Source organism: Alosa alosa, chromosome 10 (genome assembly GCF_017589495.1).
Source record: "Alosa alosa isolate M-15738 ecotype Scorff River chromosome 10, AALO_Geno_1.1, whole genome shotgun sequence".
NCBI lineage: Eukaryota > Metazoa > Chordata > Actinopteri > Clupeiformes > Clupeidae > Alosa > Alosa alosa.
Window position 1 is genome coordinate 9,386,293 of NC_063198.1, and position 26,325 is coordinate 9,412,617.

Sequence of the window (26,325 nt, forward strand, 5' to 3'; positions counted from 1 at the left end):
ATGACTCGGTGTTGTAGCAGAAGTCAGATGTGTACAGGGTGAACAGGACTGGAGAGAGCACCGTTCCCTGGCGCTCCGGTGCTGCTTGATCACAGTGTCAGAGAGACAGTTCTTCAGTCTGACGAACTGTGGTCGCTCGGTCAGGTAATCTGTAATCCAGGTTACCAGGTGAGCGTCCACACCCATCTGCAATCTCCCAATCTGAGGGGTTGGATGGTGTTAAAAGCACTTGAGAAATCAAAGAACATGTTAATCAGCCATAGCCTAGACTCCAATGCAACACTGCCCTCCAGAGTCACAAAATTCGACAGTTTCATCTGGTGATAGCTCCTCTGCCTTTGAAGCTGTAGCCTACGATGGTGGGAATAAATTAGCCTAATTCAAACCCCTGCTGTAATGCAATGCAGCATTTCATGTCCAAAATTTTGCATTTCCTGCATATGACCAGTACATAATTCCTCCAATTGCTTTGATACTTTAGTGCATTTATTTTTTGTGAAGAAAGAAAAATGAGGTTTGCTTTTGAAAATGTTACTTCGAACACACTGTCAGGTTACTCGATTTACTAGTGCTAAATCTATTTGCCAGACCAGTGTATCTTCGCAGATGTTTTTTCATCTGTTTTCACTGTTGTCGCGTGTGTGTATCTTTGGTGTATCCTAGCAACTCGGCGACAGGAAGTTTGATTTCATTCCCCTGCGTAAAAGTCCTGTTTTTATTAGTATTAGTAATATTATCTGGGTGTTTATAATATATCCATGATCTGATTTTCATGACTGCAAAGATACATTTTAAAACAACTTACCAGAATCGTGTTCAACAAAATTGCATATCGCTAAGCATTTGGTCACAACTGTTAGTATGCCGCATAAAGTTACTTGACAGGCGAGAAGGAAGTTGATAGCTAACAAGATATGTTAGCAAGGGAACTTTAGAGCTAGTAACAGCGTATAATCTTCAAACAGTGGGAGTTGTTGTCCTGTCAGTAAACTTCACTGTAGTTTGCTAGCAAGCTAAGGTAGGGTAACGTTATTTTATTAATGATGGTAACTTCCATTATATTTCTGTGATCGTTGTCTGCATATGCTTAGCTGGAGTTGTCAGATGTGTGGTTGCATTAGCCTTGGGTTTATCATATCAGTGCCATAAATGCTGTTACCACCATCTAGCCTAGTTAACGACAGCTAAGCTAAGCACCACTGTGCTAAGTCAGCTACCTTTGTAAACAAAAGACCCACTTTAGTCAGTCGCAGTCTCATAATTATGTCTTTATTCCTCCAAGTTGTATTACAACAGAAAACGTTTCACTGATGGTAAAGTCAAGAAATAAATGAATGCTTTTTGATGACCGTCAGATTGTGTTAACGTTAGTTTTACTCTGGTTGAACACGGCTAAAATGAATCTAGATAGATAGATAGATATTTTATTGATCCCCATTCTAATCTGCTGAATGTAGGAGAAGAATTAATGGATTTGGCTAGTTTACAATGTATTGTGTTAGGTTGAATGTTTCATTCTAACATCTATTTTTTCATTTGTAGGCAGGTTCGTCATGACATATTGTAACATCGTTACTGGAGCTGCACTTCTAATGATTTCGGAAAACATTTTAATAAAGGTGTGTAAGCTGCATCCTTATAAATAGTAGATGCTCTTTCATGTAGCAAGGATACAGTTCTCTATATTCATCTTTGCTAACGTGTGTGTCATTTAGTTATTCTCATGTGTATTGTTTATCATTTCGTTAAAAAGAAAAAGCTACAGGCATGTATGTAGGAAGCGGTCTTGTGTGGTCTTAAGGGGCTCTCAGCTTGTTACATATGCTTGAACATGCATATTCAACACGCCAACCTCTATCAAGTCTAACTGTCTTTGCCATGGTATTTTGTAGGCTGTTCTACAGAACTCCATCACTTGCTGTGGGTCCATGCTGAGAAGCAATGAAAGCTGTATGAATGCCACTCATTGTGATTCAGGTACTGCTCTTTTGTTACAGACACCATAACCTGTGTAATGAGTGTGTTGTATGGTGTAGTGGTAAGCTTTGTCTGTGGTAAGGTACTGTTAGGGTCACTGTTTGTTTGTGTTGAGGGATAGAGCAGTAATCCTCATATGCCTTGTTTGGTTCTCTCAGGCTGCCATTTACACATTCTGGAGAACAATACCTCAGTGTGTTTATCGTGTGACTCAGCGGTTCCAGAGCAGGGCCCCCCTACATCCTGCAACCACAGTGAGTCTGGAACGGCACAGTTTATGCCTAATCAGTGATCAAAACATTTTTTATTTACTCTAAGGCTTTCATGGGTTTTAAACGAACGAACAATTGCACATTAGTTATCATGGCTTGTCTTTGTTTTTTTTTTTTATTGGAACTTACAGCAAGAAGCAATGTTACCACAAAATCTACAATTATTAATCTTGGTAAGACATTTCTTACACTTTATTGTTCACACTAACGCAAAAATGAAAATAAAAGTTAACAAAAAAGTAATTAACAAAGATTGAACTAAAACCACACCCAAAAGCTATGTCCCATGTTTGATGCACTGAATTAGTGAAAAGTGTGTACGCGTGTAATGAATTTGGCGTGTGTGTGTGTTTCTGTGTGTGTGCACGCACATACAGTGTGTGCATGTGTGTTCATATGTGTAATGAGTTTGGTTGTGGAGCAGTCAGGTTTTTGTGTGTTTATCATGTATTTCAATGTGGATTAGGTGGGCCAGGTGTAGCAGCCTCTCTCCTCCTTGGCACGCTGTTGATCAGCCTCTTCCTGATCCTGTCGGTTGCCTCCTTCTTCTACCTCAAGCGCTCAAACCAGCTGCCTGGGGTTTTCTACAGACGCAACAAAGGTGACTTCACTAAAGAGAGAAATATCATTCTAAAATATCATTCTTAGATTAATGGTTGACTATTGCATAATGGGTACACAAATAGGCTTATTGAAGACTTGTTTGAGCTCAGTGGAGTTTTGTTTTTAATTTCAGCGGCATTCATATTCCAGCCCAGCGAAGCAGTGAGTAGCAGAACCTGTTTTCATTCTTTACAATTATTATAAACATGGAAATCACTCTGCTATGAGCCAGCAGTGACTAAAGCACCATACCAGTTGTCTAACCTGTCAGCAAATACCTAACACATTCTTTTCCTGTGATTCAAGGCGGTCATGATGCCTTCTGCTGGATCCTCAGGTAGGAAAAAAGTTTACTAACATCATTGCCCTCTTGTGGCCTCTTTGAAGCTGGAGTTGTACTGTAGCATTTGCATTGTACTGTAAATCAGGCCTAAATAGTTGAATACCTGCCCTAATATGACAATAGCTTTCTGAATGATTCTTTCAATGTACAGAACCTGTCCATTTAAATTAGACTGACATTTCCTAAAGACATGAACTAAACAATAATATGCCTACTTCGCAGTAAGGAAACCCAGATATGTGAGAAGGGAAAGACCCTCTGCTGCCTCAGCCCCGCACAGTGCAGCCATGTCCACCGGGCCGATCACTAGGATTCACGACGTGTGACCAGCCCACTGAAGTCTAATGGGAGGTCCTGATAGGAAGGAGCTCTCATTTCAGGGTTTTCTCAGAGAGATGTGTTCCTCTCTTGTCTAGTTGCTTTGTTGTCCTCATCACTGTTAAGAATGTCCCATTGGCACTTAATTTTGACCAAAACCTAAGCTAAGTCGTGGACCGGTTCTCATTGTCATGCTTGTGCTTGATTTTAACGGTCACAGATTCATAGGAGCTGGAGTTATTTATTGATATTTATAGTGTTTCCATTCCTGTCTATGTTTGTATGTCTAGAAGAAGCAACACCATTTGATTTGGGTTTGGGTTCAGTTGTTGCATGTTGAGCTATTTATGTTGTGATTAGCAAGTGATTGTGTTTCTGTCAGTAGCTTATTGTAACCTTTTGTTGTATATTTTGTTTTTGTAGCAGTAAACCAAAATTAGTTATAGTACCAAGTTTGCACATTTGAATCACATATGCACTGAAGTGACCAAAAACTGTCCCTCTGCACTGGATAACAAGAAATCTCCATAGACCAATCATGAATGCTCATAGTGCAGTGGGCAAAATGACAAATTATGGCCAAAATAGACAAAAAAATCAGTCTTGATGGAAAGATTCCATACATGCATGGGTCTGAGTGGCAATTGAAATGAACACGTTTCACATGTATGCCCATAAGCATGCGATTCCAGGTGGGAGCAGGGAGAATGCTATCTCTTTCTTCCACTGTATCTTTAGCATTTAGTCCTACCCAGATGTGCCTATATTATTAAGCCATTACATGTCCACACCAGCCTTACATGCATTTGAAGAAAGGTCTGCTTTTCTCAACTTGGGCTGCCTAGTCAGATTGCCTAAAACCTTTGACATATAACAATGACCAGTGCCCCCCTCCCCCCCAGCTTAATATCTCCATAATCTTGAAGGCATTTTGTCAAAGAGCTGTCAGTCTCATATGAATGATGTCTACCAGATGGCTTTTTTTGTTTGTTGTTAATTGAAAATAGCACTTTTAATGAATGCCAACCCTGTGTCAATGAAGGTGATATGCACTGTTTGACAACTTCATGGAAGGGTTGAGTAGGCTCCCGGTGCGAGTACTCCTTCTGTTTGAGTAGGCTCCCGGTGCGAGTACTCCTTGTGTTTGAGTAGGCTCCCGGTGCGAGTACTTCTGTTTGAGTAGGCTCCTGTTGCGAGTTCTCCTTGTGTTTGAGTAGGCTCCCAATGCGAGTTCTCCTTGTGTTTGAGTAGGCTCCCAATGCGAGTTCTCCTTGTGTTTGAGTAGGCTTCTTTTTTTTTTTTTTTAATCTTTGAAATGTGATGATCAGCCTGTTATGTTTGGTTCCCTCAGTTGTTTTTTTATGTTTCTCGTTAAGTTACGTATTTTTATCAATAGCATGAACAGGATGTACCAACCAAACTTTACAGATTGCTTTTCACCAACATTTAGTTTGTATCTCGTTGATCTTTATCTTAGCTGTTGTACAGCCATTAGGAATCTTGTACAATTGTACATAGTCTTTTTTTAAATGCGGTGAAGTATGGGTTTCATTTTTAATGTCTTTAATTTTGTATGCTTAAATGCTGATTATGTGGATCATTATATGACAGAAGATTGTCACTAGCAAGGTATGACAAATAAAATTCTTCCATGATAATGTGGTGTATTCTGTCCATTACATTTGTATGCCTTTCTTGCAAAAGTTGCATTTTAGGAAGGACATGGCTTTAATGTTTGACAAGGTCACTCTTATTGCCGAAGCCGTTATTGTACAATAAATTCGGACATACACACATCAATAGATTTTCATAAGAATAATCTCTCTCTCTCTCTCTCTCTCTCTCTCTCTGCCTTGAAATGGTCATTTTGGCTCGGACTGAATAATAGTTAATAAACAACCCACAGTAACTGGAATAGACGTCAGATTAGAGATGTTGATTATTTACAGACCCGCCCTAGTGATCCACTAACAGGAGAACGATTTACTTCCTTTAGCTGAGATGCCCATGAATCATAAAACAGGACAATATCAACACAGCCACCCAGACAAAAGTTCTCCCACAGTGACACGCTTCTCTGTATCAATGTTCAAACAATGACAATGGTGAATGACTTTGCATTTTGGAAGCAATTTTCATTCATTGAATCCAAAAGGTTAATAATTACCAGCAAGAATTCTTTCCTTAAATGAATTACACTTTTAATTACGGAGTAAGACTATTTTTTAGATCTGCTTCCTTTTACCTTCCAGGGGAATGCATGGGGCATTATTTATTTATTATGACCGCCGCTATATAGCGGTCATATAATGATTGTCAAAGTTTTTTTTTTCCCCCCCGTCATTCATCTACTTCCTGAATTTTTGGTCAATGATACCCGGGACACCGAAACACCGGTGCACATGAAATTTGGTGGGTATGTAGCCCCATTAGACTTTTACGGAAAAATTTAGTTTCGTCCCCGGGGGCCACCAACTGTTAGTTACAGTTTTGGCATAACTCCATGATGCATTTTTGCATTTTGGCATATCTACGTTCCCGTCAAGGAATCAGGCCTGTTTCCGTTCCCATTTGACTCTAAGCCAGTGTTTCTCAAAGTCTGGTCCAGGGACCACTGGTGGTCCACGAGCTATCCCAAGTGGTCTGCGAGCAGACGTGATAAAATATAATATAGATGAGTATGTCACAAGGTAAAATCAAAGCCATTCAACAATGAAGAGATTCATGTGCCAGACTAGAAATGAATATCACTAATACGTTGGCAAGACGAAGAGAGTGCAATGATGACATTTGTGAATCCACTAACAGAGTGGGGAACAATGTGCTGGAAATGTTTAGGACAAGCCAGACCTCAACGGTTTTACTGCCAGAAAGTCACGTTGTGTCTGCTGTATGAAGTGTCCAGTACATCCAATGCATCCTCATAGATATGGGTCAAGAGATTAGTTTGTCTTCAGCCTTTGACAGAATAGACAAATGTAATCATTATGTAATAATGGCTTGTTGTTAGCAGTCCCACACATACCATACTGTATATCCAGGCAAGTTTGGTCACTTCTGTAGATGACATCCTAAAATGGCACTACTTGGGCAGTAGCACTTCTGTTATCTATTTAATTCACTGATGTCCATGCTGACAGTTGCCTTTGGATCTGCACTTCATGTTTCATACCCCAACAGTCTCAGTCTGAACCTGTTGAGTGGACGGGCAAGCTCTCTGTTATCAAAAAAAACACTTGATATCTAGTTATTTCACTTTGTGCTGTTATACTGTAGATCTGACTTTGAGGATTAAATTCGAAAGCCTGTGGCTTCATGGTTTTATGTTTATGTCATAATATCCATTGCAAGCATAACAACCATTTTTTTCCAAATGTGCTTTCAGCAGGAGACAGAGCCTGCACTAAGTCCGCTGTCATTGTTCATGGGAAAACAACTTCTAAAGGGCAGGATGTATTTATTGCATTTTCAGTTGGCAATTACTTAGCAGGAACTTCCTGCATGAGTCCTATTTTCCAGAAATTCCTTCCTTCTTTGCTTTCTCCGCCTCAGAGGTGCATACAAAGGTGTGGCTGTGGGGTTTTAGTTATTCATGGACAGACAGAAGGATCACTACACACACACACAGACTGGGATCACTGTACCTGACAGAGACTGAGTACATCAAGGTCTGCATGTGTTTATAGCAACGTTTCTTGTTAAAACACATACTGTACAAAGGGATTGACAAGAAACTTTGTTAGTTAGTGTTTTGGCAAACGTTCATAAATATTCAGTGACCACTGGAGACAGAGAAACAGGTCATGTCAACAAACAATTAACACAGGAGGACAGTGGGAGGACAAACACAACTGAATTCAGGTAAGAAGGATTCGCAACTTCAACTTATCTCTCTCTCCTAAGTGACTCGGACAGGAACATAAGACTATGTTGTTAGACATACAGACATACACATTGAGAAACTAATTGGTAAATATTATGGGTTTTTTTTTCATTTAAGAGTAATGAGGAAGCACAATAAACAACTCTGGGCTGGAGTGAGTGCAGTATATGCTTCAGAGAACCCCACACGTCACTGTTTACTTCTCTGTCAGTTCAGGAACAAGCAGGAATGAACGATTCTCCATAGAAACAAGAAACTGTTTGTAGAAACTGTCAAGAATCTTAGAGGGAAAAATAATGATTGACTATACCAAAAACGAGATCAATGCTCAGCTTTATAACGACCCGATAACTAACTTTTTGACATGATACTACTGCGTCTTTATTTACACTGCTGATGCACTGGACAATATTGTTTTCCCCTCTTAATTTGAATTGTATTGTTGATAGCCATGCAGTATTTCAGATAGATGTTTTCTTTCTTTTCAGGAACATGTCTGTAAGGCAAGTACCCATCATGCCCACCAGTACAGTTTGGCACACGCAGGGGACACTAGGTCCCTCTGGTTACAGTGAGTCAGCAGAGAGCCCTGCCGACAACCAACCTGAGTGCTCCATCTGCTTCAGTAGATACGACAATGTCTTCAAGACTCCCAAGCTCCTGGACTGCACTCACACTTTCTGCCTTGAGTGCCTCGCACGCACCATGGCCGTGTCAGACGACTTTAATAAACCGGTAAAGAAGCCAGGGGAACCCGGCACCAGAATCTCCTGCCCCCTGTGTCGCCACCCCACCGCGGTGCCCAGGAGTGGTCCCCCAGCTCTGCTGACCAGCACGGAGGTTCTGCAATGCCTGCCGCCACACCTTCAGCAGGAGGAGCATGTGAGTATGATGGGCCGGAGGCTGTGCTACCTGAGTCCGCAGCAGCCCACCCGTATTTGCATCGATATCGGCGCCAGCAAGCCGGAGACGGCGGGGGAGGCCAGGCAAGATGGTGCGCAGCGGGCTGGACGGAGGTGTCCGCCTAGCTGCACCGACTGGAGGAGGCTGCTGATGCTGGTCATTTTCACACTGTTGCTCATCGCCGTGGTGGTATGGCCACTTCACTGCATTGTTACCAAACACTCTCTCTCTGACTGCTTAACCTGCACCATGCCACCTACGCAAACACCGATGACCTCTACGCTCAGCAAGTCACAGTGAGGCAGGGCAGAGACAGACACACGTGCCAAGCGCACTGAGCCCTTCCTGATAGTGTGGCTGGTCATAGGACTCACACAAGGACAAATGGAGACAATTCCCTGTCAGTCCATGACAGTTGATGATTTTACACATTAGACACCACAAAGCCACCCACGCAATGGTGGCACACGTGTTATATCTATGAAGAAAGGTTTGTACCTTACCTGTGTTTGAAGTGACAAATGTTATGTTGAATCCTGCTGTCAGTAAATATTGTCAGCAATCTTTCTTCAATGATCTACTGGATAAACAAGATTTACAAACTGTACATTTGTACAGATTGAAAACTAATCTGATACACTGTTTTTATATATAATTTTGTAAAGAGAATATGCAAAAGAACAAAACAAATAAAAACTGTAAATATCACTATATACATGCCATATTGCCTGCACTGGACACACTTAAATGTGTGTGTCTGTGGAACAAAAACACGTTTGAATCATGGTATTTTGAACCTTAGTAATTGTTATGATTATATGTTTCATGTATTGCTGTTAAATAGAATGCTGAGATAACAAGAGCAGTCAGATGGCTGAATATGAATCTTTATACTGATCCTGATCATCATTTAAAGTGGTGCTCTGAATATTCTTGTGTTTTTCCACGCGATAATATGAACTGTTGATAGAACAGGTATTGTTAAATTATGATTGAAATTAAAAGCACCTGTTGCCAAACAGGCATTTCTATGGTGTGGTGTGGTGTGTACTCAGTATGTCTCTTAATGTGGCACATGAGCAGGCCAAACTGTTCATATCTTCAGAAATGCCATCAAATGTATCCAACAATCTCACTACTCCTGACAAAATGATCTACTTCTAGCTCAAGAGAAAGTCCGGGGTACTTTATCTGTCCCTCTCACAGAGGTGACAGGTCATTTGGTGATTAGGGATCAATGCTGCCTGGCTGGCAGCACCTGGGACGTCTATTTAGGGGTCCTGAAATGGTACTCCTCTGGGGAGAAGAGCAGAGTGGAGCAGAGCGCAGTCCCTTCCATGTGATCGGACACAGGACTCTATTTATATCATGCGGACAGATAGGCCCCCCGACCACCCTCATGCAAGGGCAGAGGGACGCCAGAGGACATAGCCTACTCCTGCACATATACTCACCCACACAAACATACACTATGCCAGAGGAACACTCACACTACCTTTTGAACTACTTTTAAAGATTAAGGTGAGTTCATTATGCACTAACAAGCAAGACTGAAGTGTGGATGTGATACATTATTACTCACACGCTGTATCCACAGAAGGACTCCCTCTGTTTTCCGAGTTGATGTGTTCGATGACTTTGAAGATCTTGGGCAGTTAAAATTGTTTAAAATGACCTTGTGGAGACTCAACTGCCTGATTTAATTCATCATTATTTTCATGTGTAGAGCAAACAAACAAAAACAATCTACTTTTGGAATAATTAAATTTACTAATCTAAAATTGAAGGGCATATCCATCATAAATGTGTATTTCTTAAATGTGTTAGATGCAATTCAAAATGCACTGTACCTGTACTTTAGCATTTAGTATTTTTTTATTTTTTTTTTAACAATAACTGTTGTTATGTATCTCCTAAGCATTGAGCTCAACTGAGGACATTGATTTGGTTTTAAACACTTATTTGTCAAACTGCTGGACATGTGCATAATACCAACAGCATAAGCCCAGATGTCATGTCACATTACCAGACAGAATCCTGAGGAAGTGTTGTTACTTGTTTTCCCAAGGGAGTCAGGACATGGGGGGGTGTTATGGCATGGGTATTTGCTGCAGTGTTGTCAAGTGTTTCAGCTGGGCACCGCTTGGCCCAAATCCAATGTAGTTCTAAAAGCGACAGTCAGCGGTCGACTGTATGTTCAGCTGTCTATTTTGACAGACAGCACCACCCAGTACCAATAGTGTGTGATCAGTCTTTAAATGCTCATCTTTATTTGATTTGATGTTTTTTGCAGTGTAGCTTATGTTTGAGTACTATTATGCGTTATCTTGGGCAGGCTTATGCTAGACGTGTTGTGAAATAATGACCTTTAAATGTCAACCTTAAAGTGCTGATCATTTGACATGCAGTATATGTACACACATGGTGTGGTGCAGTTCCTGTACACCGGTACATCTCATAGACTGAATCCTAGAGCAACTAAAAGCTTGTTTATGGCTGGTTGGGATGACTGGAAAATACAAATGAGTGACCACCAACTAGTTTGAAACATCAGCATTTAAAATTGTAATGATGATTTTTAAAAAGCAAATGATGAAAGCAGCAATAAATAATGGTCTAAAACTAGCAAACTAGCAACCTACAAGGCATGGAAAATCTTGTAAAGACCAACAACAGCTACGTTGGCGCACTAACTAGTGCCTTTTGCCAAACGAGTTGGCAATGTTGTGCAATGAGAGATTATCCTTCATTTTCATGGGCGTGTAGTTCTGGCCGACAGTGCTACATAGGCCACTGCCAGGCCAAAGGAAACAACAGGTGTGTTTCTCTGTCCTTCATTTGACCATACCTTCAAAATGAGATTGAAGGCAGACGGCAAACAGCTGCCCACAATAAGTCGAGTTGAGCAGATACCATGCAGTGGAAAACACCTCGGCTATAAACACCTCAAAAAGGAGCAAATTACTGAATATCATATAAGTACAAAACCCAGTGTCTTAAGAATTCTAAACACTTTAAGAAAGCAAGTTGACTAATTAGTGAAACATTGTATTTTTTCCACACATCTATGTTCAGATAATCCTATAAAAAGATAATAGTAATTGATGTTAAGTGTACTATAAAACCTAATTAATTGTCTTGGAATATCACATTCTTTCAGATGCTGGATGAATTTCCCAGCCATGGATGACTTGGACCACAGTGTTCACATTGCTGAGCGTGACTGGAATAGCTTCTACGAGGAGAGCGAGGAGTGTAACCTTGTCCAGGCAGAGCTAGCTGGAATAGATGACTCCGGCCTCAGTGACAATGATGAGCCTGCAAATCCACCCCTGGAGGTGTTCACCACAAAGTGTGCAGAGGATGCGTGCCTGGGTTGCAGCACTGCATCACCACTAAACCACGAGGAGGAGGAAGGAGCAGCAACCGCAATAAATCAATCCCAACACGACATACTGACCTCCGAACAAGAGTCTAGCGTCAGCCTTGAAGAGGAGACACAGACACAAGTCTCTCATCCTGTCCCTGTGCCTTCAGAGGTCCCTAAAGAGGAGACACAGACACAAGTCTCCCATCCTGTCCCTGTGCCTTCAGAGGTCCCTAAAGAGGAGACACAGACACAAGTCTCCCATCCTGTCCCTGTGCCTTCAGAGGTCCCTAAAGAGGAGACACAGACACAAGTCTCCCATCCTGTCCCTGTGCCTACAGAGGTCCCTAAAGAGGTAGATGGTGTGGATCAAGAGGATGTGGACGTGTGGACGTGTAGTCCAGACGTGACCCAAACATCAGAAACACAGAGCGAAGCGGAGAAGCATGGTGGTGAAGCGGACTGTCCGGCCGAAACGGACCCCACGGCTGAGAGGAAGGAGAAAGAGCGCTGGTTTGTGACCGTGAACGACAGTCCAGTGCAACTCCGGTGCCGTCCTGGCGCCGCGTGTCAAAAAAAAAAAAGAAAAAAAAAAACTTCTAGGAGGACAGCCCGCAGCGTTGCCGGGTGGGAGCCATACTTATCGCAGTCTGAGACAGAAGCCGAGACAGAGAGATGTGAAGAGAGTAAATCAGACCTAACAGAGATGACTGAGAAGTGTCGTTCCACAGTTTCACAGCTCCCAGAAAGACTTGTGTCATCAGAAAACATTCACATTATGCCACAGGATCAAGCTCTTGATCTAAAAACATTTGATTTACCTGATCAGCAAACATTGTGCAAAAAACAAGAAAATGACTGCAGGTCAGCCAACCTAAGTGTTGACCATTTAAACCAGAACAAACAGTTCACTACCCAATCACCTCTTCTTTTCTCTGCCTCTGAAAATCCCCCCTCTATCCAAATTTCCAAATTATCTTCAGAAAAACAAAACAACCCTCTACCCCAAACACATAAGCGCATAGCAGATAATAGTAGCCCCAAATGTCCTGTAATTAGGTTGAATGAAACCACATCAGCTGACTCAAGCAAAACAGAAGAGAATCCACTAGGGAATCCATGTGCCAACCCTTTAGATCCTCCTCACACTACTGACCTGCTCCCTAAGCGCTTAGCAACCTTCAACACTGACGGAGGCGAAGCCCCTTCTCCACTGCCAGAGGATTCTGAAACCAAAGCCTGGGTCAGCGAGGAGTCACTCACTGAGGCACTTAATCCTGCTCGCCCAGTCTTTGCTATTTCCTCATTCTGGGATGAGATGGAAAAGCTGACAATCAACGACATACTCCATCTGCGATGTGGGGATGACCAATCTCCATCAACAGATGCTTACCATTTGCATGAAAGTATAAGTCTCCCCAGTACATACAACAGTAGCCCTCTTGACCCTACGGATACCTGTGAACAGGACATGGATGCTTTAGACAATGCCGATTCCGACTATTTCACGCACCTGGATGACTCCAAACCAGACCGCTCGAGCTGCGAGTTCTCCACTTTCTCTGATTTTGACGAGGACCTCCTGCAAATGATCAACACCAGCTGCAGCGCCAGCCCTGAACCACAGGAGAACCTGAGGGAGCAAGCTCAAACCCTGACGTTCTCCGACTTGCCATACTCACAAGCAGCCCTGGCTGAAGAAGAAATGGAGCTCGCTAGGCGGCCCGAGCCCGAGTCTGAGTTCCCACAACTCTACTTTGATACGGGCATCCCGCTGCTTCTATGTTCAGACGCAGAATCAAGTTCACAGACCATAAGTCCTGCTGGAAGTGAGTACAGCATGTCTGCTCTGGAGTCAGAGATTGTGAGGGAGGCTTGTTTTACGAATGTCCTGCAAGACGAAGGGGGAAACCAAATGCTATTTTTCCCCTATGAGGAGACCCAGGATCCTTCCTTGCTCTTGGCAGAATGTGACATTATGATGGCAACGCAATCACCTCTATCCACTTCCAGTTTTCTGGAGGATTCCCACGTGATCTCCTTCACTGAGATGACTTGTAAAGATGCTAGTATATTCAACAGACCCAGTTCGGACGACTCCCTTCAAACGTACTCAGAAAAGTTGTCAGTGCCAGAAGCTTATGACTATTTTTTCTCAGACTTTGACGAGAGGAACCTTTTCTTCCCACTAAAGCATGGGCTAAAGGGAGGGGAAGCCCAAACGGTCCCCATTTTCTCCTGCTCACGCTCTCTGGTCAGAGACTTAACATTTCCGGAGGTGGAACAATTCATCGAATCAGAGGAGGAGGATAACTGGGCCCCGATACGGGTGATATCTCGCTTTAGCGTCCAGCAGGGCTCAGGAAGCTCTTCCTCGGCGGCTGCAGGCGTCTACCTCTACAGTGGACGGAGCTGGAAGAGCATGCTATCTCTGAGGAGGACCAGGCTTGCTAGGATGAGGAGCAGCTGGTGCCAGAGGGCCAAAGCCTGGATGTCTCCAGGGATGTTCTTCAGGGCGCTTCGGCGCTCCACCTCCGTAGCTGATGTGACCCGAGGCACCTGCTCCTCTCTTCAGGTGTTCCATCTTGGTGATCCCATCCTCAGGAAGCTAGCACTGGAGCAGATACGACTCCCAGACCAGCCTAATGCATTCAGTAAGTGCACAGCAGGATAAGTAATGGCTGCACTAACTACTAACAAGCCTGGAATGATAAAATATCGAATGGGCCTGTTATTATACTCATCAAAGCTTTCAAAATCAAGGCATCTTGTTGCACCACAACATGATTTTACAAGACAAAAAGCAAACTATAACCTGAAAGATTGAAAAGGCAACAATGGCAGGTCATCTTAAGATAATGCTCCCTCTCTCTTCCTCACAGAAAAGAAACGTTTCCTTTTCTCTATGAGGCAATCGGACATGTGTTTAGTTTGCATTGCCTTTGCATCTTGGGTGCTGAAGTCTACAAATCTACAAAGCAGAGATACCTGGAAGGCAGGTAGGTGTCCATAATGTCCTCTTCACTAAAAGTGACTCAATAGCATCATGATAATTGGTAAACAAGCCACTGATTTTGTTCTTTCTTAGAATGAAATTATAGATCTTCATAACACTTACAATCAACCTAAAACCACTGCTGGCACTCCTGTATTGAAATTTGACCTGTGCTAAGGGAAATGGTAATAAGGGAATAACTACTAATTCATCCACTTATATTTCAGCTCTTCTGGCAAATGTGAGTGCAATATCAGCCATCCAGTACTTGAGGCGTTATAAGCGTTATAAGACTGCTGAAGATGAGCCGTGATCCAGCAAGTTTTTTTTAAAAGGGGCCAGAACAAGGAAATAATTTTTCACACATTCGATAACTTCAAATCCACAGATAACTCCAAATCCACAGAAGTGCTGTACAATCATGTACAGTTTTTTAAAAATATAACTTTCTTATTTTATCTCAAGGATTCCCAGAGAATAAAAGAAAGTGAATCTGTATCTGCATTTACAGTGGAAATTGTATGGTCGCAAGTGTAATTTCCATGTAGAAGGTTGATTTGGACCACATTACAGCACGGTGTATGAGGGTAAGGTTGTGTGTCTGTCAAAAATGTTCAGGGTATGTCTAAGGATGCAATGTCAAATAAATGAAACACAGATAATAATGTCTGAACTACATTAATATATAATTAATATAAATATTAATAAATAATTCTATATAATATAGTTTTTACAACCAAGGTTCCTGACATTGGTTGTAAATCCAGTATTGGTTTGTACACAAGGTCCAGGGAGCATAATTACAGGAGATGATTGTGTCCAGATTAAAACATAGCTGGGCAAGCTGCAAAAAGACAAATGAATGTTTCTGACTGATGAGTGGTTTTCACTAAACAATCTTTGTAGTCAATGACAGACTTATCTTACGGTTGAAGGTAAGGTTGATGTGTAGCTGAAAGGTGTTACAAGTGATTTTAACTGGCTTTATAAAGCGTATGTTTTCAAGGTAGCAGGCCAAGGTTGTGATGTAAGGAATGCTTAATGGGTGTCTGGATATACTGTAGGAAAGACAAGTGAGTTATCTGCCTTGTTATCTGTTTTGCTGAAGGTTGTTAGTGGTTTTATCAGAAGACTAGTGTGTGATTGTGAGAAACAATACATTTATACTTGTGTCTTTACAAATCGTCCCCTTAGAATTATAAGGTTGTCATTTTTTTTCAAAACTGAGTTATTGAAATATTCTTATTCTGTGCCAACTTCATAAGGCGAGGCGAGGTGTTTCTTGAAGCTGAATGCGTTTTTGGCTTGCTCCACTTATCAATATAACTCTATGGAACGCCAAGGAATTTGAAAATTCAATATCTCAGAGCTACTAAGAATGCAGATAGAAGCCTATAATTCCAAGGGGACAAACTATATTGACATTTGTGCCAATAATTGTTATTCAACTGTGAGTGACTCAAACCCTTTCGGACATGTTTTCTTTAAGATTTATGGTGACTAAATTGTGACAAACAATGCATTTACATGTGTCTCAACAAATACAATGACATTTGTGTGCACAAATATGATCAAATTATAGGCAACAACGCAAGAGCACCCATGTGTTGTTTGAGATGTATGTTGACTGAAAATAAATACGTACTGTAACTGCGGATTCACTTCTTGTTTTAAGTTTGATTTTTATTGATCACGTTATGACGCATCAAGAAATTAGGTATGACAAATAAATCTTATTTGTAATGTATTTTAACAACCCTCTTCCAAACCGTGTCTACTTTCAAAGCACATTATTTTGAAAGAACAAGAAAGGACATGTATTAATACTATGGTAAATTTAGCTTTCAGAAATATAGTTAAGAAAGCAGGAAGAGCAAGGGAAGACAATACAGTATTGGTGACATGCCATGTTACGCACAGGTGAACTATTTTTATATCAAAAATCCATTATTGTAATATTTAGTCATATTTAATATTTCCTCAGTTAATATATTATTTTATACATATATTATTTACAATCTCAAAATCTGGTCTTCACAACATACAGGAGGTCTCTATAAACGCAGAGACCTGTCTATAGTGTTATACTTAGGGAGTTTGGACAGCACCTTTGACTCTAGATACATTTCTCTCTACTGTGCTTCTTACATGATAACAAAGTTAATTCCTCACCTATGAAATCTGAGAGTAATATTCATGCAAGGAAAATAAAGCAGGACTAGAGTTTTGGAGTTAACACTGTACAGTAAAATATAGATCAAACATGTAAAAAAAAACATAAAGTAAAAACCTTACAGTCTTTAGCACCCTTTCTACATCACAGACATTACAGACAGGATCTCCTAAGTGTTGCATTCCTTGGGGAGTGACCGGGAGGAACAGTGTTGGATAACATACCATGCCGAGCCATATCACTCACTGACCTGGGCATAACATGTGCATGTCCACAGGCACGTGTGTTATGACTGCTTATCCCCCTCTTTCTTCAGACGACTGAAACAGAACAGAAGGAAAACAGTTTTAAGGTATATGGAACAACAATGTTTTATGTGTAAGACATACTACACAACTAGTGTAAAGACAAGTAAAAATCATTTCACCATCCGCATAATATGATATTTGTCAGTGCAATATAGTGCGATAAATATCCTATACTATGGGCTCTGTGCACTAGCTTACTTGAAGTCGGCAAACCAGTTTCCTGTTCGCTGGCATCGCTGTTAACAAGCACCTGAAGAGGAGTGATTCAGTTGTACCACCGAAAATCCTTCCCTCCTTATGTTGTGCAGCCACTGCATGTAGGCTGGCATTTTTAGGAAAAAGGTGGGAGCTAAAATTGCTTTTATAACGGCTTGTAGCCGGGCTGCACACAGCAGTGCTCCTTAGAGCCCACGGACATTAAGACTCACGTACATCGTATTTCTTAAGTTTTGGTACAACAAAAACAACCAGACACAAGAACAGCTTCTTTCCATCTGCCATCACTGTACTGAACTGCAGTTAAGTGGGGTCATCCCCTCTTTGGCCATTCACTTACTTATCCCTCACATTACATACCTATCATCCCAATATGCATCTTGCACACATTACATGCATACATTTGCACTATATCTTCTGCACTTTATATCCACTCCACTCCATGTGTACTTGTCTTGATACTATGCCTTATTGTATATTGTATTTTGTATATTATGTTAATATGTTGATATGTGCCTACATGTATATTGTTGTCTATATTGTACAGTATGTCTCTTTGTTACTATTGTCTATAATGTTTTACTGTACTACTACATGTATTTGTACTACAACATATCTATTTGTTGAATGTACAGAGAGTTTAACACCTACCGAAGTCAAATTCCTTGTATATGTATACAATATGTATATCTTGAATATGTATACAATAAGTATACTTGGCCAATAAAAACTGATTCTGATTCTGAACTAAAACACTCATCTTTAGGTGCTTGTTGACAGCCATGTCAACAAACAGGAAACTGGTTTGCTGACATCAAGTAAGCTACAGTAGTAGCCATATTGACATGAAATAGTAGGGCAAGCACAGGTGTTACTAAATACATTAATGAAGTCTCTGTTCAGTTTAAGTGTAGCAGAATCACAACCTTAATGAAGTCATTAGTAACACCTGGGCCAGCCATATATATTTCATGTCAAAATGGCTGCTGTGAAAAAGGTCCATCAGGCGACCCGTTGAGAGTCTGTGTGACTTTGGCCTAACACGTGTGGTGAATACCGGTCAAATATACTTACCTGTAATAGTCCTCCTGGCCAGGGAGGGGCCCTCCGTGCAGGTGGTGGTGCCCGTGCAGCCACTGCTGCTCCAGCGCCAGCCTCTGCAGCTCGGCCGACTGTGCCTGCATGGCCTGGAGCTGGTGCGCGGCCGACATGCTGGGGGGCAGAGGGCCCTGCAGCTCCCGGGGGTACGCCACACCTGGGGCAACGACACCAAACAGGTAAGTCACTTTGGACTAAAGCGTCTGTCATATACCATAACTGTAACCATAGAGAGAGCAGCAACACACACTGCCGCCACTTCTCCTCTTACTCACACACACACACACACACACACACACACACACACACACACACACACACACACACACACACACACACACACACACACACAGGGTGCACAAATGTATATTGATTTATTTAATCAACTCTTTACTCAATAATATTAGATTACACTATTATTCATATTTCACCCTTAAAAGGAAAAGGCCACATACTTAATGTACAGAGTTTGTACATGGCGGCAAAGTGCTCAGTACGGAGTTCAAACTCAAACATGTAAGGCTGTACTTGGTGGTGACAGAAATGAAATGGTGGCGTACCGAACAGCGGGTGACGCAGCATCTCGTGCTCATGGGGCAGCTCGCTGAGGAGAGCGTTGGGGACAGACCCTGGGGGGTACGGGAAACGTGCAAGACCCGGGCCAGCCGCCAGAGGGTCAACGAGAGGATGCGGCCCTGAACCTAGCAAACACGCACACACACCAACACACACAGACACACACAGCAAACAAGTAAGTTGGGTCTGTAATAATAACCAGCGGCTTCAGACAAAGTTCTACACAACCCGACCAGCCCCCTCATTATTGAATGTAAAGTACTACGGAGGCCCAAAAGGACCATAGTGCACCATCTTTTTAGAAGTGGGAATTTATTTTTAGAGCCCCTTTGTGTTCTCTTGCAACAGTTTTGTGTTCCATGCCAATTCTTTTGCATTCCCTCGCAATAAGTTTTGCAATGGAAAGCAACAGTATTGCGAGGGAATGCAAAACGTATTGCAAGGGAAATCAAAACATATTGCGAGAGAACACAAAAGAGGCTCTATATAACATAAATTCCCACCTCTAAAAAGATCATTCCCACCATGGCCCTTCAGGGGATCCGTCCAGTCCACTGTAAGTCAAGGGTCTCCAACCTTTTTGGGAATGAGGGCTACCTGAAGGACCCGAAATCATATGCAAACTTTTTTTTTCTCTTACTATGCGTGTGAAAAGTGTGTATGCTTTCCGCTTCCGTTCTTGTTTAAAGAATGAATGGGAAAGGGATTCGAAGCAATTTGTAAGGTATGACCAATATCAAGTTAATGTTACAAATGTATGGCTACATAAGTTTTTAAAATGGTTCTGGACTACAATTAAATATCTATTAAAAAACTTCACAATGGTGGGTGTTTTTAGGGTGTGATCTGTAGGCATTTTTTTTAAAAGGTGCGCTGCGGGCACCTCATAGGCGTCCCGCGGGCAGCGTGTTGGAGACCCCTGCTGTAAGTTAAGCTGAATGGTCAGTTTTAGCTACACATCAGCTGTGCAGTAAAGTGTGCTGCTTTCACCTTGTGCGAGCGAGTCCTGCTGGTGCAGGTGGAGGTGTGAGTGGATGTGCGAGTGCTGGTGGTGATGCGGCGTGACGTTGAGCATCTGCAGCCGCGCCACGGGATCGTTGGCGGCCACCGAGGCCATGCGCTCCGCGTGGAGCCTCTCCGCGGTCAGCCGCTCTGCGTAGCTCATCTCGGGCCGCTGGGAGAGCCGCTCGCGCTCCAGTGCCGCCCCCACCGCCGGGTGGAACGTGGCGAACGGGTGCGGCTGTCCGGCGGCGGCAGCGGCGGCCGCCGCGGCGGCCATGTGGGGGAGCGAAAGCGTGCCGTGACGAGCGAAGTGCTCCATGGCGCTGGCGGACGCGGCGGCCGCGTGCAGACCGGGCGGCGGCTCCATCTCCGGCGGCTTGACCTCGAAGCCCGGCTTCATGCGCTCGCGGATCTCCCTCTCCCGCATGTCGCGCAGCTCGCGCTCCCGCAGCGCTGGGTCGCCCGGGTACAGGCCGGGCATCTGGTAGGCCAGCAGGGGGTCCCCGGGGCCCAGCTGCATGAAGAACGGGTGGCTGCGGTTGGTGGGTGACATCACGTGCGGCCGGGCGTACTCGCTGAGCGTGCGCAGCGCCGGGGTGTCCGGTCCGATGTAGGGGGGCACGGCGGCCACTGTGGTGGGCGGCGGCGCCTCGAAAGGCGGGCGCATGTGGACGTGGGCTGGCACCTGGGACTCCATCACACGGCTGTCCAAAGAAGAGCTGGACGCTCTCTGAGAGAGGGACACAAAATGAGGAGATTCAAATGACTGAATATCACAGACAGTAACAAACCACACAGAGCATTACAGATCGTTATGGGTCGCTCCAGTAAGCTAGTGAATCAGACTCTTACGGAAAGCTTCTCCGTGCTCCTCTCTCTCTCCCGCTCTCTCTCCCTCTCACGTTCCTTTTCTCTCTGCCGGGCGTTCTGTTCACTCTCCTTCCTGGACCTTTCTAAGTTTTCCTCTCGCTTTTTGGCCAGCTTGGACGAGGCCAGTGGAGTGAAGAACAGGTCAGTGCGGGAGCAAGAGTTGTAGCCTCGATCAAGAACCTTAATAAACCTGCAATGGAATGGCAAGTACATAATTAACTTAAGACAATCTTTAGCAGCAAACATATTTCTATTTTTCCCACATATTCACTTTTAATGGTCTAAATATGGATTTAGAGTACTGTGATTTCCCAACTTTTAGCCGTGGCTTATACATTGATTTTGCAAAATTTCTTTAGCTATGAGGTTAATACACGGGGGCAGTTAATATGGTATTAATATGGTTTTGTTTCTTTTAACTTGCATGAAACACGGTCCTGTGGCTTATACACAATGCAGCTAATACACAGGAAATTACTATAAGTAGGATTTAGTGTTATTGAGTATCATTGTGTTTACCTTGCTGACTGGCTGGCATGAGTGGGCGTGTTGACCACAATGGGCTCCGGCGATGGGCTTCTCCGTACAGGCGGAGGGCTGTCACAGTCCTCACAGGAGTCGTCCATGGGCTCCTCTTTGATGTGTAGAGACGGCATGGTGGCCACAGAGGAGGAGGAGGAGGAGGAGGAGGAGGAGGCGTGAGCAGCATGGGCAGCGTGGGCAGCATGGGCGGCGTGAGCAGCGTGGGCGGTGTAAACGGCGTGGGCGGCAGACTGCAGCGCCGGAACGGGAACGGAGGGACACTGGGAGGCGGAGGACAGCGAGAACGCGGGCGAGCCGGACGAGAGGTCCGGGTGGTGCGGCCGGTGCGGCAGGAACGGGGGGTGGTGGGGGAGGGGTGCGGGCGGGCCGTGGCCCGCCTTGACCAGGTGGCACTGGGCCAGGGGCAGGTGTGCGGGGTGGGCCTGGGGCATGATCTGCAGCGGAGGCGGCTGGGCGCAGGGCGGGTGCTGCGCGGGCAGGGAGGCCAGCGGCTTGAGGGCCGGCGGCGGGGGCAGATTGGGGGGGATCTGCAGGAAGGGCGGGGTGGCCGCGGGCATGTGCGGCGGGGGCTTGTGGGAGTGCGGGATTGGCGTGGTGGGCGGCGGCCTGATCTGGACCGCGGAGGGGGAGAGCGGCTGGCGCACGGGGGGAGGGAAGCGGGTGGGGAAGACCTGGCTCTGAGGAGGAGGAGGAGGAGGAGGAGGAGGAGGAGGAGGAGGGGACTGCAGGCCACGCTGGGTGGTCTCGTGGGACACGTGTGATGGGAACGGAGGCCCCTGCAGCAGCTGGAAGGGGCCGGAGATGGTGTGAGTAATCCGCGGCTGCTCAGGGGCGGGCGGCGGGTGGCTAGGGGCACAGGAGACCGGAGGACGAGGAGGGCAAGCCGGGGGAGAGAGCCGCTGCACTGGTGGGACCACGACTCCAGGAGAGGGGCCGCGCTGGCATGGGGCGGGGGCCTGGACAGAGGGCTGGGCAGCGGCGGGGGGCAGAGGCAGAGGCCCTGGTGGGGGGTACGGCGTAGTGGGGGGCAGCACCACCGGCTGTGGCGGTGGGAGAGTCTGGGAATCAGAGTCACTCTCGTTGCCCTGCAGGGGGCTAGGCAGGCTGGGCGAGGAGCTGAGGTTGTCCTGGTCAATGTCTTTGGCATCGCTGCTGCCCTCGTCCTGGGCACTGCGGCTGTCCGAGCTCTCGGCCTCACCCTCACCCTCTCCTTCGGACAGAGAGTCCGGCCCTTCCTGGAAGACCGAAGAGAAAGAACACACATATTTACTCGCTGCACAGTGAGAAGTTATTCATTTCTCTCTTTAAATGAAGTAACCTGCCATGGGCACCCACGCTATCCTGGCCACTAGATGGAGATAGCTGCTATTGGTGCTCTTGCCTAATGACCTAAATACAGGAATTCAAGTAAGACTGGACAGAGACAAGAAGAGAAGGTACAACGGCAAAATATTTCGGCCAAACTGCCTAAATTCATTATCTGTGTTTCCTTCTACGTGAGAAATTCTACTTGTTCTTTGAATCCTTAACTTTTTAATCATCTCCATTATTTTATTGGAGATGACCGCTCGGTAAGAGCGACAAAGGACAGTTCTGTTTCCTCTCACCTGAGTCTTGGATCTTTTACTGGCTTTAGTCTCGTTCTCATCTCTGTCCTGCGTAGTATCCTCTCGTGGACGTTTCACCCCTTTGGTCAGCGGCGTCTCCACTTTACCTTTCTGTATGATTAAAAAAAAAACACACATCAGGAAAATATGAACATATCTAGACCAAAACAGCAATGTATGATGAACAAATCAAGTACTGTAGTCCCAGAAATTATTTTTAAAAATGTTAATGAAAACATGTCCTAGTTCATTTTCACCAATCCCAAATATGAAACATAGTAGACATATAGAAGAAGCTAATTGTAAAGTTTACATATCCTAAATGAAATGATGGTATTTGAAGCACAGGTCTCGTCATCTACATATTAAGAGTCGCCATTTTGTAGGTGGTAAATAATTAAGAAGCAGACCGTAGTTACCTTATTGGTTTTCGGTGTGTTGTTCTTACTCTCCGCATGAGAGGCTCGGGTTGCCATGGTGGAGGAGTTCTCTCTGCAGGGGGTCTGTCCTCGAGACGGAGGATACTCGCTGGGCGACACTCGCCCGTCAGGGCTCATTCTCTTGTGCAGCTCCTCGTTAGGAGACGTCTTTCCATCAGGGCTCCCGGTCAGTCTCTTCCGACCACTTCTTAGAGAAGACATCTATGCAGGAACACAGGAATTTGAAAGGAATTCATTTACATTTCGTCCTTGCTTATGTTTTGCCTGCGGTGTAAATTCCCAGGTATGCCTCATGAGAGGCACTCTACTCTAAAGTAGCCCCGTAACAGAGCGTTTCGACTGAGTAGTTAGCAAACGATTCCTGAAAATAACATAAAATGAAATGCTGCATGAAAACACAACTAAATGCACTGGGATTATAAGCTCAGCTTCAGAAGCTCAGCTACAACAATGTGAAGTGAGATCTGAACTGAAATCAAAACAGGAGGAGGAAGAAGAAGCACTCCACACTCTTACAGGTGCCCTGCTTCGCCGCGTCTTCATCCCGTGCCGTCCCCCGGTACCATCCTCTTCCTCCTTCACAGGCTTGAACATGAAGGGGGGGTCCGCCGGTTTTGGGACAGGGGGCAGCCGCCGGTGTTTGTTGAAGTGGGTGTAGCAGGGGGTGCACAGCAGCATGTTATCCCTGCCTCCATGGTGCCAGTCCTTGGATGCTGAGAAATAGGAGTTTGCACAGTGCAAGGGTTAGAGGGTGACAAGAAAGGCAGATCACAACAGATAGGCAGACCTCTCTGACACACAATATTAATACCATGTCATCAATGTGCTAGTATCGTCCACAATCGTCAAATGGCCCTGAATGAATATACTATATATAAGAATGTCCACAAGGTTCTTAGTGGTCCACTCCAGCATTAGAGACATACATCCTCAATTTGAGCCCTCAAATTAATTTTGGCCTTTGAAACCCTAATCATGTTGGACATTGGATATTTACCATTTTAGTAATGTCCCAAACATTTGCATCTTGGGTTGACAAAATGGAAAATGTTTCTTGTGAGCTGGAAGGTGGATTTCTTTGAAGTACAGTATCACGGTCCGGTCAGTGGTTAGAAGTGAACTTACTTGTGGAGTTGCAGTGTTGGCAGAAGCTTCCCTTCAGACTGTTCTCGCTGTCCTCGCTGTCCAGGTCATCCTCACTGGCCGAGCTCAGCTCCACTGCACGGGACAAAGACACAAAATGATTATTGTTTTTATTTACGCATCTCTTCCCATCAATCTATTCACTTTCACTCGTGATCGTGCTATTTTAGACACAAACACATGTGTGCTTGACTGTCCCACTCAACACTGAAGTCCCCATCACATTCGTTGGGGCTCCGGAAAAAGAAGCCACATATGGATTGAAAGTGAAACAATCAAACACTCTATCCTAACTGTTTCTGCTTTCTCCCCCAAAGTGTTGGCACAATTAGTCTCTACACGCACTGTATCCGTCCCCTTCAAGCTCAGTATCCTCATAGCTCCCTGTGGTTCCCTTAGACAGACTACAAGACTCTGAACAGGACAGACTGCCACACACAACACAGTCATCTGGAAAACCTTTTGCATGCCTTCCACTACTACCACCTCTATGGGCAAAGCTACATAAGAAATAACATTGTTAACACATGTTGCTGGTTTGCTCTGGTTTCACATTGTTGCTGTTGTCTCTCCCCCTCTCCTTACGATATACTGTCCAAAATGCATGAGAATGCTCCACACTTTGAGGCCAGCTTCAGTTCAGTTCTATTATCTTGGTTCTACAGGGTAAACGTGCCTTGTGGTAAAACAAATACTGTAAGCAATTGTAATTCACACATGATATTACATGATAACAAGAACATAAAATACACACACACATTAGCTATGCCTAATGTTCTAAGAAGAAGTACTAATGTTAATCACAGTGAAAACTGATAACCTGACTGTCATATATTTGATTGTAAATGGCCCTCCGTTGAGCTGGTCCACCATGTAGCAGTAAGGCTACAGGAAGCGACAGGATGCTCCAACTCACTGGATGGAGTACGAGACGGGGTGTTTGCGGTAGAGTTGCGGGTCTTGACTCTGCGTGATGCTGGTTGCCTCCGATGCTGCCGATAAGGTCGCAGCCCTGCTGCCTCTGGAGTCTTCTTCCAGTAGTAGTAGAACGTGATCAGTTCACCCTGCATGAAACACAATTAAAAATATGAAATATAAACCCTAACCATAACCATTACCAATAGAACAATGGCAGAGAAAAAACACACACACATTGGAAATGTCTTTACAAGAGAAGTGACTAAACTGGTCACCAGATATCCCATAATGTTCTGACCAACAGCAACCAGACAAAAGTCTAAAAAAGCTAACCGTTTTTTTGGTAGGCAGCAGCTCCTTCCGAATCCTGAAGAAGTTTTTGCCGTACTGCCGCAGGCCCTTAATGAAGCGTTTCTGGTCAGAGAGAGGATGAAGTGTCAGGCAAGAGACCACATTAAGCTCATGAAGAACCTTTGTGTATCCTCTGAGTCACTACAGTGTAATGGATGAGCTGGCTATAAGAGCAGATGGATATCTCCAGGCAGGAGTCTCACCACTTCGTCCTCAGACCAGCACTTCTCAATCAGCTTGGGCACTGGCTTCTTCACCAAACACTGAAGGGCCTTTGCTGCATCGTAGTGGCTCTCATGAAGCTAGACAGAGAATATGAGCGACAGGAAAGGTGCAATCAGAGGGAGAATTCAATGACAGGACAATGAACAGAATATTTTCTCCACTTAATGAATTATCCTGCGTTATCCTTAATGGTT

General features: G+C 44.3%; 4 protein-coding genes across 8 annotated transcripts; 3 read left to right on the plus strand and 1 right to left on the minus strand.

Moving 5' to 3' along the window:
* The first annotated feature begins 679 nt into the window (after positions 1-679).
* Positions 680-5,171, plus strand: c10h1orf159 (chromosome 10 C1orf159 homolog). Of its 2 annotated transcripts, none has more exons than XM_048254064.1 (9): positions 680-1,018; positions 1,543-1,619; positions 1,893-1,977; positions 2,136-2,231; positions 2,381-2,422; positions 2,716-2,850; positions 2,986-3,014; positions 3,159-3,189; positions 3,418-5,171. In XM_048254064.1, the coding sequence occupies exons 2-9, from the start codon at positions 1,554-1,556 to the stop codon at positions 3,519-3,521; spliced, it is 588 nt and encodes a 195-aa protein (XP_048110021.1). In that variant the 5' UTR covers positions 680-1,018; positions 1,543-1,553; the 3' UTR covers positions 3,522-5,171. The 2 variants fall into 2 exon arrangements, with proteins under 2 accessions (XP_048110021.1, XP_048110022.1); XM_048254065.1 differs by lacking the exon at positions 680-1,018 and adding an exon at positions 1,080-1,313.
* Positions 5,172-7,295: 2,124 nt separating this feature from the next.
* LOC125301546 (RING finger protein 223-like) lies at positions 7,296-9,335 on the plus strand. The gene is made up of 2 exons (XM_048254063.1): positions 7,296-7,374; positions 7,885-9,335. The coding sequence occupies exon 2, from the start codon at positions 7,889-7,891 to the stop codon at positions 8,597-8,599; it is 711 nt and encodes a 236-aa protein (XP_048110020.1). The 5' UTR covers positions 7,296-7,374; positions 7,885-7,888; the 3' UTR covers positions 8,600-9,335.
* Positions 9,336-9,547: 212 nt separating this feature from the next.
* Positions 9,548-16,322, plus strand: LOC125301545 (PPARGC1 and ESRR induced regulator, muscle 1). Of its 3 annotated transcripts, none has more exons than XM_048254061.1 (5): positions 9,548-9,820; positions 11,460-11,850; positions 11,908-14,320; positions 14,549-14,665; positions 14,889-16,322. In XM_048254061.1, the coding sequence occupies exons 2-5, from the start codon at positions 11,467-11,469 to the stop codon at positions 14,972-14,974; spliced, it is 3,000 nt and encodes a 999-aa protein (XP_048110018.1). In that variant the 5' UTR covers positions 9,548-9,820; positions 11,460-11,466; the 3' UTR covers positions 14,975-16,322. The 3 variants fall into 3 exon arrangements, with proteins under 3 accessions (XP_048110018.1, XP_048110019.1, XP_048110017.1); XM_048254062.1 differs by having other exon boundaries at positions 11,460-11,838; positions 11,953-14,320; XM_048254060.1 differs by having other exon boundaries at positions 9,549-9,820; positions 11,460-14,320.
* On the minus strand, positions 16,319-26,208 carry rereb (arginine-glutamic acid dipeptide (RE) repeats b; the record flags this gene model as incomplete). Of its 2 annotated transcripts, none has more annotated exon segments than XM_048254059.1 (13): positions 16,319-17,154; positions 18,433-18,613; positions 19,017-19,157; positions 20,023-20,764; positions 20,887-21,094; positions 21,424-22,682; positions 23,055-23,165; positions 23,474-23,695; positions 24,011-24,207; positions 24,620-24,712; positions 25,554-25,701; positions 25,889-25,969; positions 26,110-26,208. In XM_048254059.1, coding segments are annotated over 13 exon segments (3,516 nt in total), but the record flags the coding sequence as incomplete, so codon positions are not given.
* Between the last annotated feature and the right edge of the window lie 117 nt (positions 26,209-26,325).

Bases quoted from the DNA above. Each gene is read 5' to 3' on its own strand.
- c10h1orf159 (XM_048254064.1), top strand. From the start codon at position 1,554: ATGACATATTGTAACATCGTTACTGGAGCTGCACTTCTAATGATTTCG. The intron at 1,978-2,135 runs GTACTGCTCTTT...TGGTTCTCTCAG, and splicing joins TGCCACTCATTGTGATTCAG to GCTGCCATTTACACATTCTG. The intron at 2,423-2,715 runs GTAAGACATTTC...AATGTGGATTAG, and splicing joins ATCTACAATTATTAATCTTG to GTGGGCCAGGTGTAGCAGCC.
- LOC125301546 (XM_048254063.1), top strand. From the start codon at position 7,889: ATGTCTGTAAGGCAAGTACCCATCATGCCCACCAGTACAGTTTGGCAC.
- LOC125301545 (XM_048254060.1), top strand. From the start codon at position 11,467: ATGAATTTCCCAGCCATGGATGACTTGGACCACAGTGTTCACATTGCT. The intron at 14,321-14,548 runs GTAAGTGCACAG...TCTTCCTCACAG, and splicing joins AGACCAGCCTAATGCATTCA to AAAAGAAACGTTTCCTTTTC. The intron at 14,666-14,888 runs GTAGGTGTCCAT...CTTATATTTCAG, and splicing joins CAGAGATACCTGGAAGGCAG to CTCTTCTGGCAAATGTGAGT.